General features: G+C 35.4%; 1 protein-coding gene across 5 annotated transcripts in view; it reads right to left on the bottom strand.

Moving 5' to 3' along the window:
* RICTOR (RPTOR independent companion of MTOR complex 2) overlaps positions 1–19,696 on the bottom strand; it is a 106,707-nt gene that overhangs the window by 63,029 nt on the left and 23,982 nt on the right. For all 5 annotated transcript variants that reach the window (XM_029940970.1, XM_029940972.1, XM_029940971.1 and 2 more), the window contains exon 3: positions 7,493–7,590. In XM_029940970.1, coding sequence (XP_029796830.1) covers positions 7,493–7,590 — 98 coding nt within the window. The remainder of the gene's footprint in view (positions 1–7,492; positions 7,591–19,696) is intronic.

The raw sequence follows: 19,696 nt of genomic DNA, 5'->3' as shown, positions 1-19,696 counted from the left end.
ATTAAAAAGAACAATTTAGGAACAAAGCAACATATTTGTCATTATCAGTGCCTAATTCCCAGAGACAGTAATAGATGTTAGAGTAATGCTTTCAATGATGGTTAATTAATGTTTCTAAGTTGTTTCCAGAATTATGAAGAGGATGTCCTTCAGTAATGTTAAATGAAAATATCCTTTATGAATTACAATTATCCCAAGTAAAGACTAAGTTTTCTATATGTAAATAATTCACACATATTAAGAATAAAAAATTAGGGGGCGCCTGGGTGGCTCAGTTGGTTGACCAGCCAACTTTGGCTCAGGTCATGATCTCACAGTTTGTGGGTTTGAGCCCGGCATCAGGCTCTGTGCTGACAGCTCGGGGCCTGGAGCCTAGAGTCTGCTTTGGATTCTATGTCTGTCTCCTTCTCTCTCTGCCCCTCCCCCCCTTATGCTCTATCTTTATCTCAAAAGTAAGTAAACATTAAAAGTTAAAAAAAAAAAGAATAAAAAATTAGAGAAGACCCTGATAAGATTCTGGATTTTTAATAATAAAAGCAATATTATACTTTCACTTTACGTCACCAAGAATTTACCTATTAGAAGTTTCAAAATATTAAGAATAAATTATTTTAGTACAAAATTCCTATAGTGACTGACTCACTACCTTACTAATCATCTCCTAATTTAAATAACCAAACCCTATAGTACAAATTAACCCCTTAAGTCTTACTATAGGAACAGGCAAAAAAAAAAAAAACAGCAAGAAGAACCCTAAACTGGTGTATTTAAACAATCAGAATCTCATCCTGCTTCAACAACTGACTGAATCACTAATTAATCTTCTGTCATTAAGTCACATTTTCTCCACTACTACTTTAACCACTATTGGGAACTCCTTGTCTCCCATGTAAAGTTATTAAAATATAACACTGACTGCTCTATCACATAAGTATATTAAGAATAAAATCATGAATTATGTTTAGAAATCACTTAAGACCTTTCAAAATGTAAGAATCAGTATCCCAAAAGTCACTTAAATTGCAAAATGATTAGACATCACGCTTTTCATTGGGCGCTCCCATGTGGTAACTGTCAGTTACAGCGCCCAGCTGAATGTGCCCAAAATGAGAGTACATACAGAACACGACAGGAGAGGGCTATGCTCTCCTTTTAGGACCAGAAGCTGTAAAGATGATGTATCTTAACCAAATGCAAGGTGTTTCAGAATGAAGCTAACTTTAAAAAAGAGAGCAATGAAATGGAAGAGACAGAATACAGTAAACAATTTTTTCAGCCCTTGGGTTGTTCTGCTTGAAATGAGGAACCAACATTTGGTTTTCCTTATCATGAAAGCAAATATCTTCTTTTTAACTTTAGCTCAAGTTTGTTGAATTTGTTTCTTATAAGGCTTTCTTATAAAAACTGAGATATTCAAAAGGAACAATAAATAATATTGTATCCTGACAAAGGTAAAATAGAAGCCTAAACTATCTCTAGGTAATTAAAATGTCTGAGATGCTTATTAAAATTTTTAATTTTTTAAGAATATAATGATCAATTACAACAGGGCAGTTAGATTCTATTCCCATTTTACTCATATTGCTCTGAAGGTTAAATGAATAGTTCTCCCAAATAAGCAACAGATAGAATAATCCAAACTTAAAATATATATATATGTATATGAATCACAGATAAGATTTCCACAGCATGGTCTTTTCTGAGTGCATTTGATTTTTTATTTTTATTTGAGAGAGAGCGTGAGCAAGGGAGAGGGGGAAAGGGAGAGAGAGAAAATCTTAGGCAAACTCCATGCTCAGCATGGAACCCAATGCAAGGCTTAATCCCATGACCCTGGGATGGAGACCCAAGCCGAAATTAGTCAGACACTCAACTGACTGAGCCACCCAGACACCTGCAGAGTGCACTGTAGAAGCAGGTTTTAAAATAAGAAATACAAAGGCCTTTGGCTAAGTAATCACACTTCGAAAATTCTATTCAGCATAAGAAAGTACACAAATATTACTATACCTGATTTAAAATAGCAAAAAGTATGAAAAACATTTTTATTTTTGTTTATTTTTTTAAAGAACAATTCTTAGGTGCCTCCTTAGCGCAGTAGGCAGTGCATCAGTCTCATAAAGAACAATTTTTTTTTTTTAATGTTTTTCATCATTTTTTGAGACAGAGACAAAGCATGAGCGGGGGAGGGACAGAAAGATATGGAGACACAGAATCTGAAGCAGGCTCCAGGCTCTGAGCTGTCAGCACAGAGCCCGATGCGGGGCTTCAACACCCGAACTGCAAGATCATGACCTGAGCCGAAGCTGGACACTTAACCAACTGAGCCACGCAGGCGCCCCAGAAAAACACTTTTAATGATGGAATGATTAAATTACGGTATATGTTTGAATGTATGTATGTGTAGGAATATTTACATACACGTCTTTTAGCTATTTCTACACACACATATATCCACACACATAGATGCAGCTATAAAAAAGTAGTAGATCTATATTTATAGAAAAGGAAAGGATCCTAAGATACATTGGAAAGTGGAAAAAAGCAAACTATAAATCAATATATGTATCCTTATTAAATATAGAATCTCATCCTGCTTCAACAACCTTATTAAAATACAGACCTTTCTGCATATATGTATAATAAATGGTAAACAAACTGAGGACTATATTAAACACAACTTTCTGTTTAGCTCATTTAATTCTCACAACTCCATGAAATAAACACACACACACACACACACACACACACACGCTCTTACCAGAGAAGGGTCACCTCTAGAGAATGGTATTTTTGTCACAGTGGGGAGGAAGATAGGAAGGGTATCTGAGAGAAGACTTTCACTTTACCATAAATTGTTCTGTGCCATTTAAATTTTTTATATTTAGCTCATACTATTTTTGAAGTTTTTTAAAAAACAGAACAAAATAAAGACTCCTGTGGAGCTTTCAATCTGAATAAGAGATTAAATATAGGGAAAGAGAACTTTTAGAATATAAAGAGCTGAAATACGTTCATCTTTAAACAGGTCTTTAGATTATAAGCATGTTGTCAGTTTTAAAAATAGGACACTAAGATCATATTCATCAACAGTCTGTTATACACATTACTTTATCTAGTGAAATGATGTCAGAAGGCAAGCATGGGTGTGTGACATTCACATGGTTAAAGGATCACATCACTAGCACTCTCTCTTCATGCCTTAAAAGGAAGTTTAATTCTGCAGATGAGGTCTACCCTATACAAGATTTTAGCCCCAATGATGTACTAAATTAAGTGAATCCTAACAGCAAGCTCATACTTAATAACAAAACAACTAGTAGTACAACAAAACTCCATTATTTAAAATGCAAAATCTTCTCAATGTAATATAAAATCTTTAATTAGACACTTGTTATATATCAGGCTTTGGAGTAAAAAGGAATAGAGTAGAAAAATAAATACTACATGTTTCTTGTGCTTAAGAAACTCAGTTTAATAAGATAGTAACCCACAACAAATAATAACACCAAAAGAATAAAGTTTAGTAGGCACACATAATCTGTTATGGGAACACAGAAAAGGGTGACCAACTAACTCCTAACTAGTCTAAGTGGCATCATAATTATTTTTCTTATTTTCTTATTCTATAGAAATATTCGTAGAGATTTCTCAGAATTTCTAACTTTACAAGGAAATGAACTGACAGATTTTTCAGAAATACCAGCTATGTAAATGTTTATGAACCTAGCTCTCCAACAAAATGGAATTCAAAGATATACTATATTATGATTAAATTTATAGTAAGCCATTACTTTGCACCGGGTGCTTGAAGAAACTTTATAATAAAATCTACAGACATTCATTTACAGCAATGGTTCTTAACCAGGGGCAATTCTGTTCCCCAGGAAATATCTGGCAATGTCTGGAGACATTCTCGCTTGTCACAACTAGTGGAAGTGTGCTACTGGCACCAGGGGATAGAAGCAGGGGTGCTGTGAAACACACTACAATGAAGACGACAGCCTCCCAAAACAAATACTTATCTGACCCAATAGGTCAGAATTACTGAGGTCAAAAAGCCCTGTTACAATAACAGCTTACAAATCTGTAATTTGAACTATTAAGCAGACTTATGTCCTTAGAGTCAGCCAAAAAAAAACGATAAAAATGCCAAAAAAAAAACCCAAAACAAAACAAAACAAAAAACAAACCAAAAGCAAACAGAACAAAGGCACTACCTGTTACAAAGGACCTATTATGTGCCAGGCACTGTATCGAGACCTTGCCTCTTTACCTGAAAATGTGCCCGACTCGGGCTTGCTACTTAGGATCAGAGCTGGGCTGTGTAAGTCTCCACCTATTTGATCTAAAGCTCATGTTTTTCCCACTGTTACCACAGGGCAGCAAAACTGATTTTATCAAGTCCAGTGTTCATGGACTGACTTTACTAATAGGACAGCCCCTCAGACCCCAACTCAAGGTTTAGTTCCTCATAGCGTAGACAAATTCTAGGAAGTCTGGTTTTCTGGTTTTAAATCCATAAATAATTTATAATAGCAAATAAAAGGTTGCTATAAGCTGGCACAAGGGCCAGAGGGAAATGTGAAAATTATAAAGAGAGAATATAGCAAAACAGAAAACAAACAAGAATACAAAAAGCCCCAAAGCCTACGGCCTTTATTAAGGAGATAAATCATTCTGTACTCTACAGTGGTACAAGGGGGAAAAGACAGGGAAAGGAGAGAGAAATGAGAGAGAGAGAGAGGGAAGGGGTTAGAGAAAGGTGAAGAAAGAGGTGACAAAGAGGAAGAGGGAAAGAGAGAAGGAGAGAGTAAAGGGAAGCCAGGAAAAAGAGACTGGGAGAACACAAATCAAGGAAAGACCAAGTGAAGAAAACAACCTAGTGAAATACTGTGGGAAGAATTCAAAGGTACAGAAACAAGGAAATGGAAAAGGGACGAAGGGAGAAGGCAACTGACCTTAACTCAGAGAACCTGAGACTGAGACAGAAATAAATGGAGAACAGAGGAGGGGAAAAGGTATCCAACAGATTACAAAAATTAATGTTTAAACTACTATTCCAAAAAGTCTACATATGTTATATATGTACTGTCCATTGTGGCTGGTATTTACTAGCCACAGGTTGCTATGAGCACGGTAAGTGTGGCTGTCTGAATTTAGATGTACTGCATGACTAATATACATATTTGATTTCAAAGATTTAGTATAAAATGGTAATAAACATTTCATTAATATTTTATACTAATTACATCAAATGACAATAATTTAGATGCACTGGATTAAAAAATGTATTATTAAAAATAATTTTACATGCTTCCTTTTCCCTTTTTAGTGTGGTACTAGAAATTTTTAAATTACATATGTGGTTCACAATATATTTCTATTGGAAGGTGCTGTTCTAGATTTTTAATATTGCTTTAAGATCCCTACTGATGCCAGAGGGAAAAAAAAAGAAATCACTGCCATCCTTACATCCATCCCCACCTTTCAGGTTCCAGCTGGCAAAAGATGTAGAACTTCATACCAAGATGTCAACATGATTATGACAGGGACCATGAGTTCAAACAAGACATAAACCTATGTTAAATTGGTTTTCAATGGTCAAATCTGGGAAATTGGTTAAGACTTATTTGAGTTGAGTGAAGACTGTCAGATAAAACTGGGAAATTTAACAGAAGGGAGTGAAACTAGGAGATGCCATTTTCAATACTGAAAGACCCTTGGGTCTAAAAGACTTGACATTATCTGATGAGCACACTGAAGCATGCGTTTGAAGATTTTCATTACATTTATTAAAAAATAAAAACATATTTAGGGATATTTTCTCAATCACTTATTCAATGTTTTTGGATGCTGTTTTAAAAATATTACTTTCTGGGGTACTTGGGTGACTCAGTCAGTTAAGCGTCTGTGTCTTGATTTCAGCCCAGGTTATGACCTCCCGGTTCGTGAGTTGACGCCCTGCGTCGGGATCTGCACAGTGTGAAGCCTGCTTGGGATAGTCTCTCTCTCAGTCTCTCTCAAAAATAAATAAACAGGGGCGCCTGGGTGGCATCTGACTTTCGCTCAGGTCATGATCTCATGGTTCAGGAGTCTGAGCCCCATTCTGACAGCTTGGAGCCTGGAGCCTGCTTCAGATTCTGTGTCTCCCTCTCTCCCTGCTCTTCCCCTGCGTGCACTCTGTCTCTCTGTCTCTCTCTCTCTCAAAAATAAATAAACATTAAAAAAAATTATTTTAATAAAATTTCTTGACCCTCATATAATTTTCTCATCTGTTATATAAAAATACGTGCCAGAATATTCCAAAATTTCACACACAAAAAAATTAATGCATATGTACTTACGTCTCTAACTATGAAAAAAAATCTACTCTATTTTATATTTAGTTCACATCACCATACTGAAAAAAGTTTTGCTACACAGTGACTATATTCTTATCCATTTATACCTGGGAAATAAAGTCCAAGCCATATCCAGTTATTAGACAGTAAAAGAATTCAACATTTTGGGAAGATTAAGACAGTGCCACTCAAACTTTAATGTACATACAATTCATCTGAGAATCTTTATTAAAATGGAGATTCTAACTCAGTAGGTCTGGGATGGGGCCAGATATAGTACACTTCAAATGATGCCAATGCTGGTCTATGGATCACACTTTGAGTAGTAAGGGGCTAAAATATAAAATTAGTCCCAAATTTAAAATGTAGCAGAACAATATATATTTTTTAAACTAAAAAAAGAAATAATTTTTCCCAAAGCAATCATTCTGTTTCCTATTTATGGCATCACCTCAAATAATAGGCATTTTAGTTCCAAGAGTTGGCTGACCAGTAATACCAGGTTCAAAAACATACCATCTATCAAGGTCAAGAATCCTTGATTCTAATACAGATCAGGTCAGTATTTATTTGGATGAGGGCCCCTACATTTATCCTGGACTCTACTCAAGATCCAGAAAATGGACATAGAAGAACAGGGAAAAGAGAGAAGAAGTTTTAATATTGCTCTAGAAATTATGATTAGGCCTATAAAATGCCACACACACATGCAACTTTTATCATATTATCACATAATATGATACCAGTTTAACATAGATTTATGTCTTGTTTGAACTCATGCAACGTTTATCATATTATCACATAAAAATGAGTTAATTAAAAAGGGAAAAAATCCCACATCATGTGAAAAGCACTGACAACTGGATGATGGACTTCTTAGTGCTTTTTTCCTCTTTTCTGAACTTACCAAATTTTCTACAAGCAGCACATAATACTTCCATCATCCAAATACACTGAAATTAATAACACATGACAAAATCCATGAGAAGCAACAGAGGAAAGCACTGATACTGGGTGCTCAAGAACTTCTTGGTAATGACAGTTAAAAAGCATCTGAGGTTAATATAATAAGTGTCTTAGCCGAGGAGCCGCCAATAAGGAACAGAGAATTTTAGATGATCATACTCATAAAGACTCAAGTTACTTACCTTAGTAAAGTTATTCAGATGGCCTAGTTTTCTCATATTTGATACTCCTTGCAATTTGGCCACATTTTGGAGAATCTCCCTTAAGTTGTCAGAAGGTTCTATAAGAAAAGATAAGACAATTTAACATAATTTTAAGAGTATTTTCCTAACCAAACACATAAAACATGCAGTATTACAACTCTACAACTTTGGCTCTTGGCTTAAAGTCTTATTCTCTCTCTATCTCAAATTTACTTAGATAGATGACTTCAGAGTCCATATGGATGACTCACTAAATGACCTTCACACCTCTACTCCGCTCATGCCTATGGTCCAACTCTCTGTATCTTCACCTGGAATTATTCATAACTACTAAATCTTAAATTTCAACATCCCAACTATCACTTTTGGCTACAATGTACAACAGGCACCAAAAATTACATCCTATTGAAATCAACCAAAAAACTGGACAAAATAAGTGAAACTATAGTTCTCAAAACATGGGACATCAGGAAGTAAAGAGCAGTGACCTGAAAGATGAGAAACACACAAGTGTGCCCTACAATTGCCCCAGTTTACAGTCTTAAGAAAGTTTCCAGCCAAAGTGCATGGGTGGCTCAGTGGGTTAAGCATCCAGTCTTGATTTTGGCTCAGGTCAAGATCTTGCTGTTCATGAGATTTGAGCCTCATGGGCTCTGTGCTGACGGTGTGGAGCCTGTATGAGATTCCCTCTCTCCCTTTCTCTGCCCCTCCACTACTGATGCCCTCTCTCTCAAATAAACATTAAAAAAAAAATCTTCCAGGCCTTGCTGGAAGAACAAAAATCCAGGCAAGCAGTCTAAGTTTTAAAGACAGAACTGAGTCCAAGGAAACCAAAAAGAATTAGAAAACAGGGCATGACACAGAGAGAAACTCTGAAGATCGCCAAAGGGGCCCCTGAGGTAGTCGGTATAGCAATGACTGGTACATGTGTGTGAAGAAATTACTACTCCAAAGACTTACAGGGAAAGTGCCCTGCATTCCCAGAGGACAGGGAGCAGTGCCTGTTCCTAACAGCCAGACAAATTCTGTGCGGTTCATGTGCAGTGGTCAGAAAAGTCTTGGCTGTGTAGTGGGGAACAATCAGATTCAGATTGAACACCTCATTTATCCCACCTAACAAATTTCAAAGCAAGACTTGAAAGAATGAAACTATTCCCAAACAATTAAACTGTCTCAAACCAAAACTCAAGATTTATAAGAACAGAAAAAATATGAAGCACCTAAGAAAGCAAAATTTACAATGTTTAACAGCCAGGCAAAATTTATCAGACATGCAAAGAAGTGGGAAAATATGACCTATCATAAGCAGAAAATCAGAAAATGACCCAAAACTGACAGAGATGTTAGAATCAGCAGAAAAGAACATTAAAACAATTTTTATACCTCTGGTATGCATGTGCAAAAAGTTAAGGAGAGGCATGAAAGGTGTAAAAATCACTCAGGTTGAATTTTTGAAGATGAAAACTAGGTCTAAATGAAAATATATTGGATGAGAATAAATGTATAATAAATTTTATAGATGGCAAGAACTGTGAACTTGAAATTTTCCAAAATGTAATACAAGGAGTAAAAGAAACGAAGAACATCAGTGAACTGATGAACTTCAAGTAGCCTAACACAATTACAAAATGCATAACAGGAGTCCTCAAAGGAAAGAAATGGGGGATAGAAAATTATTTGAAGAAATAATGAATGAAAACTTTCCAAATTTGATGAAAATAAGCCAATAAATTCAAGAAGTTCAACCAATCCCAAGCACAAAAACATGAAGAAAACTAGACCAAAGCACATCATAATCACATTGATCAAAAACAATGGCAGAGAAAAATTTAAAAAAAAGAACCAGATTTAAAAAGACAAGTTACACGGACAGGTACAAAGAAGACTTCTCATGGGAAACAAGGCAAATGAAAAGACAATGGGGTAACATCTTCAAAATATTGGGGAAGAATGCTTTAAAAACATAAAGAACATTTGTAGCTCGCTTGCTTCACAAAGCCAGGCAATAGCCAGATATGGCCCCATGGGTGGTAGAGTCCTCTGACCATTTCCTCAGGCTGCTACAAGCTATTTTTCTATGAATATATTCAGCATCCCATTTGTTTAAACAAAAGCACAATCTAAAGAAGAAAAAAGAGCATCACATCGCTGATTTTTAATTTAAGAGCCATTATGACTACCCTAGAGATTTTATCTGTTAACGCAAAGCCAAAGGGAACTATTTGTTTTGAATTACTGTTTTCCTCAGCAAATGAAACTGCATGGTCTTATTTTACATTTGGCTTGCATCCGCCTGCTCGCCTCCATTCTGTTACACTGGGTATTAGCCATGACAAACAACCACAAATTGGTTAGAGCCAAACCACTAAGCACACTACAGATCCTAGCTACTTCCTAGCACTTTAAAATTGCTACATACGGAGATCATTCTTTTTAGAGCATCTCCTACAAATTTTGGATATGTTTTTTTTTTATTTCATTGTAATTCAATCTAATTTTAAGTGGTTTAGTATCTGTCTTTGTAATTAGTGACTCTGAGGTTATCTTAAAAGTGGAATCAAAACAGCTCATCACTGGGTAGAATCAGATCTGCGAAATAAACTGCAAGGGACCATGAGTAAGTCAATGTTTAGTATTTAGTAGTATCTTTTCATTATTATAAATGGCATCTGCAGAGAGAAGGAAGAAATTATAAGCCAACTGTTTTAAAATGATTTAACTACATTTGAGAATTTTATACAAATATAATAAAACCCTCAAGGTAATTTAGAACCTACAGCAGTTTGCAAAATCAGAGTTAAGCTCATTAGTGTGAAATTCACCTAATGGAAACATATAACCTATCCAGTTCACATCACTTTATAATTAGGCTTGCCAGCACCAAACAAAGCTTCACTGAAGTGACTATAAAGTTAGTATTATGTAATGAGCTGATAGGACTCAGGAAAGGTCCTTAGTTAGTCAGGAAAGGTATGTTATTCACAAAGGCTTGTAGATATCTAATTATGACCTATTTTCTAGGTATAAACCGATTGTAGACATTTTTGAAAAACCATAATCTTGCTACAAAAATAAAATCTCTTAATCTGAGTTCATTCGACAAATATTATTTAAACATCTATTATAGTCAAGTACTATTTTAGACAGTGAAAATACATCAGTGAGCAAGAGAGATCCCTTTTTAATGAAAACTGACAACAGCAACAAAAAATCTCCATGCATGCAATGTGAAAAATGATAGGTAGTGAGAAGTCAACACAGGATCAAATGTTAGTCTAATGAATAATGATAAAATGAACCTAACACACTAATAATACAAGTGTTACAGCTGTCAATCTAAATCAAAATGAACTAGCCTTTCTCCTTCCTCACTCCTTTCTCTTTTACATAATTAATTCCCAGGAACCCCCAAATATGGACAACTTTCAAAGTTTCTTCATAACATACTTGCTAAAAAAACAGAAGCTGTTTCCTCCCAGAAACTATGCTACTCCCAAACCAACTCAAAATAGTTTTAGGGCTATTTCAGATGAAATATATAATGTTCATGTGCTAGAATGTTCTCATGGAAATATCAGGTTAGGGGCACCTGGGTGGGCTCTGGGTGGGCTCAGTTGGTTGAATATCCACCCAACTCTTGATTTCGGCTGAGGTCATGATCCTAGGGATCTGGAATCAAGCCCCCTGTCAGGCTGAGCGTGGAGCCTGCTTAAAATTTTCTCTCTCTCTCTCTCTCTCTCTCTCTCTCTCTCTCTCTCTCTCGCCCCCCTCTCTCTCTCCCTCTCTCTGTCCTCCCTTCTCCCTCTCCCTCCCTCCACCTCTCTCCCCAGCTCACACACATCTCTCTAAAATTAGGAGGAGGAGGAGGAGGAGGAGGAGGAGGACAGGGAAGGGGAAGGGGAAGAGAAAGGAGAAATATCAAGTTAAATTTCCCCCGGAAATGAAATGAGAAATCCCTGGTTTCTTCCTTACCTGCTAGATCAGGAATCTGCAAACTTTTTCTGTAAAGATCCAGACAGTATTTTAAACTTTGCAGGCCATAAAGTCTCTGTTGGAACTACTCAACTCTGCTGTTATACCAAGAAAGCAATTGTAGAAAATATATAAATGAATGATTGTGTTTATTTCAATAAAGCAGACTTCGCTCACATAATTTGGCTCTGTAATTTGCCAACTCCTGTGCTAGTCAGAACTTAATACTAAGAAGAATGGTGAGTAAGCTGAGATCAATGTGGTCTTTATTGGGGGTTGGGGAAGACGGAAAAGAAGCAAAAAGAAATTTAAGGAGTTTACCTCTTTTTATTTCTTCCTACTCTCACTTAATGTTTCCAATTTGACTTCTCCAAAAATTACTACTGATGACAGTGCAAAGTGAGAAGTAGAAAGAACAAATGAGATAATCTACTAGGATATTCCCAGAAGCTTTCATGTTTAGGAAACTCACAGCAGCATAAGGGGGAAAAACTGTGGCTAGATGACTATGATGACAAACCATTCAAAAGCAAAAAAGCAAATCATAAAAAAAAAAAAAACTGGCAGAATTACAGTGGGTCTTTTCTTCTTATGGTGTAACTGCTAAGTCCTATGAATGTTCCTGATGAATCTCTCTGGAGGTAATAAGTAACTGCAGTCAACTCTAAGTATCCAGCAATTTAATATTATATAAACACATATGCATAGAGATACATATTTACAGGAAAACAGTAAACAAACCTTTTATCTACATCTATATATCTAGACATGTATATACACACTCATTCTCTTCCAGCTCAATTCTCCATACAGATGCACATGTACACACATGCACACACGTATATGTATTTATGTGTGAATAAACATGCATTTGTTTTTATTTTTTTTTAGTTTGCATTTGTTTTTAAATGCTTTCAATATTTACTGCTTTGAAACATGCTGCAATAAACTTTATATAAATATATCTTTATCAATAAATACACAACATAAAATTGATTTTTAATTAAGTTTGGGGTGGCTCAGTCGGTTATTTGCCCGACTTCAGCTCAGATCATGATCTCACGGTTGGTGGGTTTCAGCCCCGTGTGGGACTCTGTGCTGACAGCTCAGAGCTTGGAGACTGCTTTGGATTCTGTGTCTTCCTCTCTCTCTGCCCCTCCCCCACTCACATTCTGTCTGTCTGTCTGTCTGTCTCTCTCGCCCCTTCTCTCAAAAAAAAAAAAAACCACTAAAAATTTTTAAAATAAATATTGGTTCAAGTACACATAGTAAATTAATGACCAAAAACTACTGGCCTCTAGCTATTTGGGAGTATTGTAAAGAACAACTATGGAATGAAAAAGAACTAGATTCAAATCCAGTTTTCACCTACAAACTATGTAGGCTAAATCACTCAATCTCATGGGCATCCATTTTCTCCTATATATAGTGAAAATACTAATTACCTACCTTGAAAGCATTGTTGCAAGAAGTGAGGTGCTTGGCACAGTGCCTAGCCCAGAACAAATACTTATTAAATGTACTAACTATAACTGAAAGTTATTATTTCAGTAAAACCAATTTTTATGGATCATATGAAAATTAATGCAGTTAGCCCAAGCAAATGTTTAACTTACATATTAGAGTGTCTAAATTAATGAATTTGTTTTATGTTTTAGAGTATTAATTTTATGATCCAAGATTTGCTGATTTTTAAAGTGGAAACTTATTTGCCTTCTTGAAAATATCAAACAGGAATTAGAAGTGGGAGCAGAGTAGAACAATATTTTCTGTGATTTATTTGTGTATACACATGAAAAATGCTAATAAGCAACAAGCAGAAAAGTTAGATGCATAAGAATTTAACAAAATTAAACATAACTATATAAATCTTTTGTGTACTTACTAGTATCTTTACTATAATCCATGATTACTGAAAGCAGACCTAATGATTGAAAGTATATGGGAATTACAATAGTTGGCATTACCTTTGCAAAAGCCAGCAGCAAATCTGTCCCCCTCCACTAGCTAAGACACCCTTACACACAGGTCCTAAAGTTGAGGAAGGACAGCTTCAAGTTCTTTAACATTTCCTGTAACTCTAATTATTAATATCAAAGAGACAGAATTTAGTAGGGAAAGGATGAATTCCACTAATGGCATCCTGGGAAAAGGACCATCCTTTTACCTCTACTGCAGAGGAACTCAGAACTTCCCAGGAGAGCCTGTTTAACCTTTGGATTGAATAGAATACTTTCTCTTATACCGATGACAAAATATGCCCCTTTCTAACTTTCATCATTTGTTCTTGTATAGCCATAAGGAATGCAAAACAAGTACTATCTTCTTTCACATACTGAAAACAATCATGTTTCCTCTCTGTAGCAGGTATTAATCTTTTAATCACTGACATATGTTGAATATAAATACCGTAGTAGAGATGTACAAGGAAAATCTATCAATTCTACTGCCAATAAATCAGTTTAATTATAATCTTCTTAACTGTCAGGTTTATCATACTAGAAACTGAAAGTTTTCACATAGGGCTGTTTTAGAAGGATGACAGACATGAAGCACCTCTTGAGAGGGAATGGTTTGGACAAGAGACAGGGCTACAATGGTCAGCAAGACAACACTAGGTTTCTTTAGCCTGGCTTGGCTTTTGTCTACCCAACTTGGGGGGAAATCCTTCTCCTTCTCGAAGCCTGGCTCAGATGTGTAAAGGTTTCCCTAACCTAAAGCTCCCTCTGCATGTTCTCATGACACATTCTTCACACCACGACTGCAGCAGTTAGGGCAACGTATCTCTCTGATCTGTCTGCCTTCTGCTTTACACCGATTGCTCCACTAGAACTATTAATACCACCTCCTTTCACTCTGCAAAGGATCCCACACTGTATTATGATTACTGTAATTGTAAACGTCAACTATTGTTAACAAGATTTCCTTACAACGAGATCTGTACTCCACTTCTCTTTCCTAGAGAGCAGAAGAGTTTTGCTGGGTTCTTGTTTCGGTGTCCTAGTTGTATTACGATGGCAGGAATAGCCAAGGTGACTTCTGCTGTAACATTTTGAGATGGTCTTCCCAATGACCCAAGGATTCAGACCTCTTCCTCCACTTCAATTCTGGACTGTCAAGTTACCTCAACTCACACTTTTCTCTTTCTACTTACTCAAAAATACATCTTCCTTTCTATGATTCCAAAAAAAGTTGCTCATTTTGAAGGATTTCAAGAAGAACGGTTTATATAGTATTGAAGGTGGAAAGGAGGTCCTTGTTGAAGGTTATCATTTCATACCTGTGACTGGATAAATTAAACAAGTGACATCTACCAGTTCATTGATGTGATTGGTTTATAATACTAGGAATAAAAACCATGTTTTTGTTGGTTTATTACATATTTAATTGGTTTATTACAGGCATGTGATAATATAATTGTAAGATATAGGCCAGGATTAGAGCAGCTGGGTGGCTCAGTCAGTTAAGATTCCGACTTTAGCTCAGGTCTTGATCTCACGGTTCGTGGGTTCAAGTTTCATGTCGGGCTCTGAGATGACAGCTAGCTCGGAATCTGGAGCCTGTCTTTTGGATTCTGTGTCTCCCTCTCTCTCTCAAAAATAAAAAAAGATTAAAAAAAAAAGATATAGGCCAGGATTGATCAAGGTACAGAACATGAAAAAGTCAGCTCTAGTTAAAGGATACATCTGAACAGAACTTCTATTAAAAGATATATGAATATATAATCTTAATAATTAGAATTATATATTCTACAGGCTTTATTTCAAATTATTCTTTGAAAAAGTTATAAATATAACTGGCTTAAATTATTTTTAAGTGAAACTTTAAATGATAGACTATTCTTCCAAAAATTCCTAAAGGAAAAAAATTATAATATTAAGATTTTATAATGGAAATAAGATAGCAGTAGCATAGGCTTTCACTCTAAACTGTATTTAGCCATTTTATTACTTACATAATTAAAAATATAAATGTATCCTATAAAGGATAGCTTTGACCTATCCTGGAAGTAGTTCTGTATTTAGGTTTCTAAGTTTTATTCAATTGTACTTTTCAGTGATCACACTATGCCATATACTGTGCCAACTGCTAAGTGAGGAATATTAATAAACTAAGATATGGTTTTAGACCTGGAGACCAAAATTAAATGAGAAGAGAAAGGCACATAAACACTTAATAGTAATAAATAATAAGTAATAAATACCATGGGAACAAAAGAAAAGAAAAGTGTCTGACAGACTTTACTAGACAGTACGACAAGTGAAGACAAGAAACCGATCTTTTCCACACATGCAACCCTAGCCTCTGACACAATGCCAGACACATGGTGAGTTCCCCATAAACACTGGGCAAGAGAAAGACTGAAAAGGGGAGAGAGACATAGATGGCAAAAAAGTAGTGTGTGAGCAACACGGAAACATGAAAAAGTGCTATTTTCCTCAAAGAACAGCAAGAAGTTCTATATTCCAAGAAAACAAGACGACAAGAAGTATAAAGGTAAGTGAAGATGGCCTTTTAAGATACACTAAGAAACTCAGATCTCTTTGTACAAAGGGTATTTACTATGATGGCATAATCAGCTCTGACTTTTAGACAGACACCTTTGGAAAATGGACTGTAGGAAGAAGAAAGGCAAGTATGAACAGATGTTACAATTCCTCCATGCAGAAAACTTCATCGGTAATGAATCAAAGATGGTCGGAAAGGTAGAGGATTAGAGACAGGAGAAAAGGGAGAGGGAGAAGCTAAGGATAAATGCAGGTTTCTCAAGTGGGTAACCTGATACATGATACCATTTACTAATAGAAAATCCTAGAGCAAGTACAGACTTAGGGAATTATTTTTTACCATTTGTAGTAATAAACATAAGCACCAAAAACAGTAACAAAAAATAAAAACACCTCATAATGTTGTATGTTAAAATGATGAAGCAAAATAACTGGCTATTTGTCCTGCATACAAAAGAGACTTACACGCCAATGTTTTTCAAACTTGTGTTCTAAGAAGCTTATTATTATAAGAAATACTGATTCCAGAGCCACGTATGCCTAGAAAGGGACCCACAGTAATGTGCATATACATGAGGCACCCCAATGATCCTTATATACACTACAACATGCTCGAGAAGACTGCCAGAATGTTACATAACTCTATTCTGATCCCTTTTGGATTATTTGACCTGAACTCTAAAAGAAAGAAGAAGCTACTTTATGAAGTATGCTTCTGTATCATTTTCAAATAAGAAATGTTACAATATGAAACAACACCCGCTAAGACAAAATAAATTACTAATACATATAGAGAAATTAAAGTATTATACCAATATTTCTACATGAATAATCTTTTAATGTCCACACCAATCATATAAGGTACGTTACTATTATCATCTTCACAGTAAGAAATGAGTCTTAAAGAGACATTAGTTACCTAAAGTCACATAAATACCAGAACTGGCAATAGAATTTGAACCTAAGCAATCTGACTGATAATGTCTACCCTTATTCCACAGTATACGTATAATCACTCTATAGGCATTATACTGTCTTTTATGGGATAGCGTACGTTCAGTATACACAGCAGTTTGTAATAACACATTTATTTATGTGACTGATATTTATCTCCCCACACTCTAAGTCTGCTTTAGTTCACCACTGTGTCATCCTTATACCTAGAATAGTTGACACACTAGTAACCACTTTGAAAAAATTCCTGAATATACTATCCAGAAAAAATTCATGAAAACTTTAAAATATACAAATCTGTTTCTTGATCTATGTACTAGTTTCACAAGTGTGTCAATCTGTGAAAATTCACTGAGCAATACACATGTAATGTATCTAATTCTCTCTTGGCATAATCCTTTTTTTTTTTTATGTTTTATTTTTGAGAGCAAGAAAGAGTGGGAGTGAGGGCGGGCACAGAGAGGGGGAGACACAGATCCGAAGCAGGCTCCAGGCTCTGAGCTGTCACCACAGAGCCTGATGTGGGGCTTGAACTCACAGACCATGAGATCCTGACCGAGCTGAAGCCGGATGCCTAACAGACTGAGCCACCCAGGCGCCCCTCTCTTGGTATAATTTAACAAATAGTTAAAAAATAAAAATAAAAACAGATGTTATATTATCAGATATTACAGACTACATTTATTCTCCGTTAACAGTAAACAGGAATTTGCTACCTTGATTTTTCACAGTCTAGCATTTATAACTAAAGAAGTCCCCATGTCAGAACACTGAATACAGAACACTGAATACAAGAATTTACAATACTATCTTATAATTAATTATAACAATAGCTATAGTACATATGTTTCTAAAACAAGAACAAATAAAAAAGATCATGTTGCTTTAAAACATAGCTTTTTACTACTCTGAGGACCAAAAAAAAAGTACATTATTCCCCTAAACCTAACCAAAATACCTTGCTATTGCTTTGAAGAGGAATCTGTAAGAACAAACTTATTTAATAGAATTAACAAGGTAACTATCTTTTTTAGCCATTCAAATTTGTCAAATATAAAATGTTTTAAATGACAATGCCTCGGAATACAATAAAAAGAGAAAAAGACAGAAATTCAAGCCTGTTCTCTACCCTCAGAAAAATCACCTCCTGGGCCCCCTCTGCTCCTCTCTCCACACTTCCAAACACTTTTTATAATGACGGCAGTGTTAGAAATCATGATCTGGGCTGCAATAGTTGGATAAAGAACCAAAGCCTATTTACCTTCCTTAATAGTCCTCCAATCATTCCATCACTATCTGTTTTTACATGCTAAATGAACTGTAAATCTATAAAGATTTTCCAGTAAAGATGATTTAGGTGTTTGAGGTAAAAAAAAAAAAAAAAGAAAAGGAGAAAGGCTGCTTCTTAGGGAAAAGAAAAAAAAAGCAGGATGTGCTTTCTTAAGAGTTCCTCTTTCCCTTTCTCACAATAAAATTCAACATCAGTTGAATACTTGGGTTTGTAACACAGTAATGAGTTTTCTGTGGAAGAGAACTGTAATCAAATTCCCAAAGCACTTTACTCTGTGCACAAGTACAAAGTACACACAAATATATACAATACACAAAAGATATTCACCAGTCTACAGGCTGTCATTCAAAGATTCTGTCGTGACATTTATTTTAATGTCATTTTTTTGGCAGAAAAATATGAAAAATACTGTCTGCGACTAGAGCACTTTCTAAGATAGGAAAGCTAACTAAAAGCAATTACTATATTAAAATTATAATCACTGGTTGCTGTGCTACAATTTCTATGTCTTAATTTATTATATTTACAAAGATATTTGTAAAATTACTAGATTTCCACAGTACCCTAATTAGGAATATTTTATTATATGAGAAAGATCCTGTTTGTCTTTGAAACAATTCACTATATAAATAAGCCTGTAAAAGAATAGAAAAGCTGGGCCTAAGGCGTAGACATTAATTGTGATATACACCAAATCTTTTAGAATTATTTAGAAGTCAGTTGTACATTTTGCTTGTACAGCTACTTTCATGTTTCTATTTTTCTCTACAAAACATGACTATTTATAGTTCAGATCACTTGTCTGACAGGTAGCTTCTATGAATGTAATGAAGGGCCTCACTCTTAGAAACTAGAGCAAAAGGGTAAAAATTCACTTTGGCTGCACATTTTAGGGTGGGTTAGAAATCTATTACAATGTTATTACCTAACATTTCCATTTGTAATCCTGATTCTACATTTTATCTCATTCGAGTATTTCTACCATTAGTTTACTATTTCCCATTCATCTCCTTAACTCTTTTTTACCTATCTTTAAACAAAACATGCTTCTGCCACTCTTTTCCATTTTTGAAGTAACATTACTTCTTTCTTTTAACAAATCTCTGAACTTCAAGTTAATTTATTCTTACCTCATCAAGTCCAAAACATCATCAATCTAGGCCACTGTTCCACTAAAGTTGTTCTCAAGTTTACTACTTGCCCTAATGCAAGGGCTTCTTCTCAGCTTTTCAAACTCCCTGACTTTTCCATTACAGAACTGGCCAATATGATAGCCAAATCTACCTTCTTTCCCTTGGTTTCTGTAATTATACTGTCTTGGCTCTCCTTCACAACTATTTCTCACTGTTCTTGGGTGTCCCTTTGTCTGTATTCCTCCTGCTTCATACTCTTTAAGATGACATCAAGTTCTATCTTTTGCCCTCCGGTTTCTCTTTTCATTGTCTCCCTAGTATAACA

The sequence above is a fragment of the Suricata suricatta genome, chromosome 6 (assembly GCF_006229205.1).
Source record: "Suricata suricatta isolate VVHF042 chromosome 6, meerkat_22Aug2017_6uvM2_HiC, whole genome shotgun sequence".
NCBI classification, from domain to species: Eukaryota; Metazoa; Chordata; class Mammalia; order Carnivora; family Herpestidae; genus Suricata; species Suricata suricatta.
The sequence above is the reverse complement of the archived record's forward strand: the minus strand, read 5'-3'. Positions and strand labels throughout refer to the sequence as shown.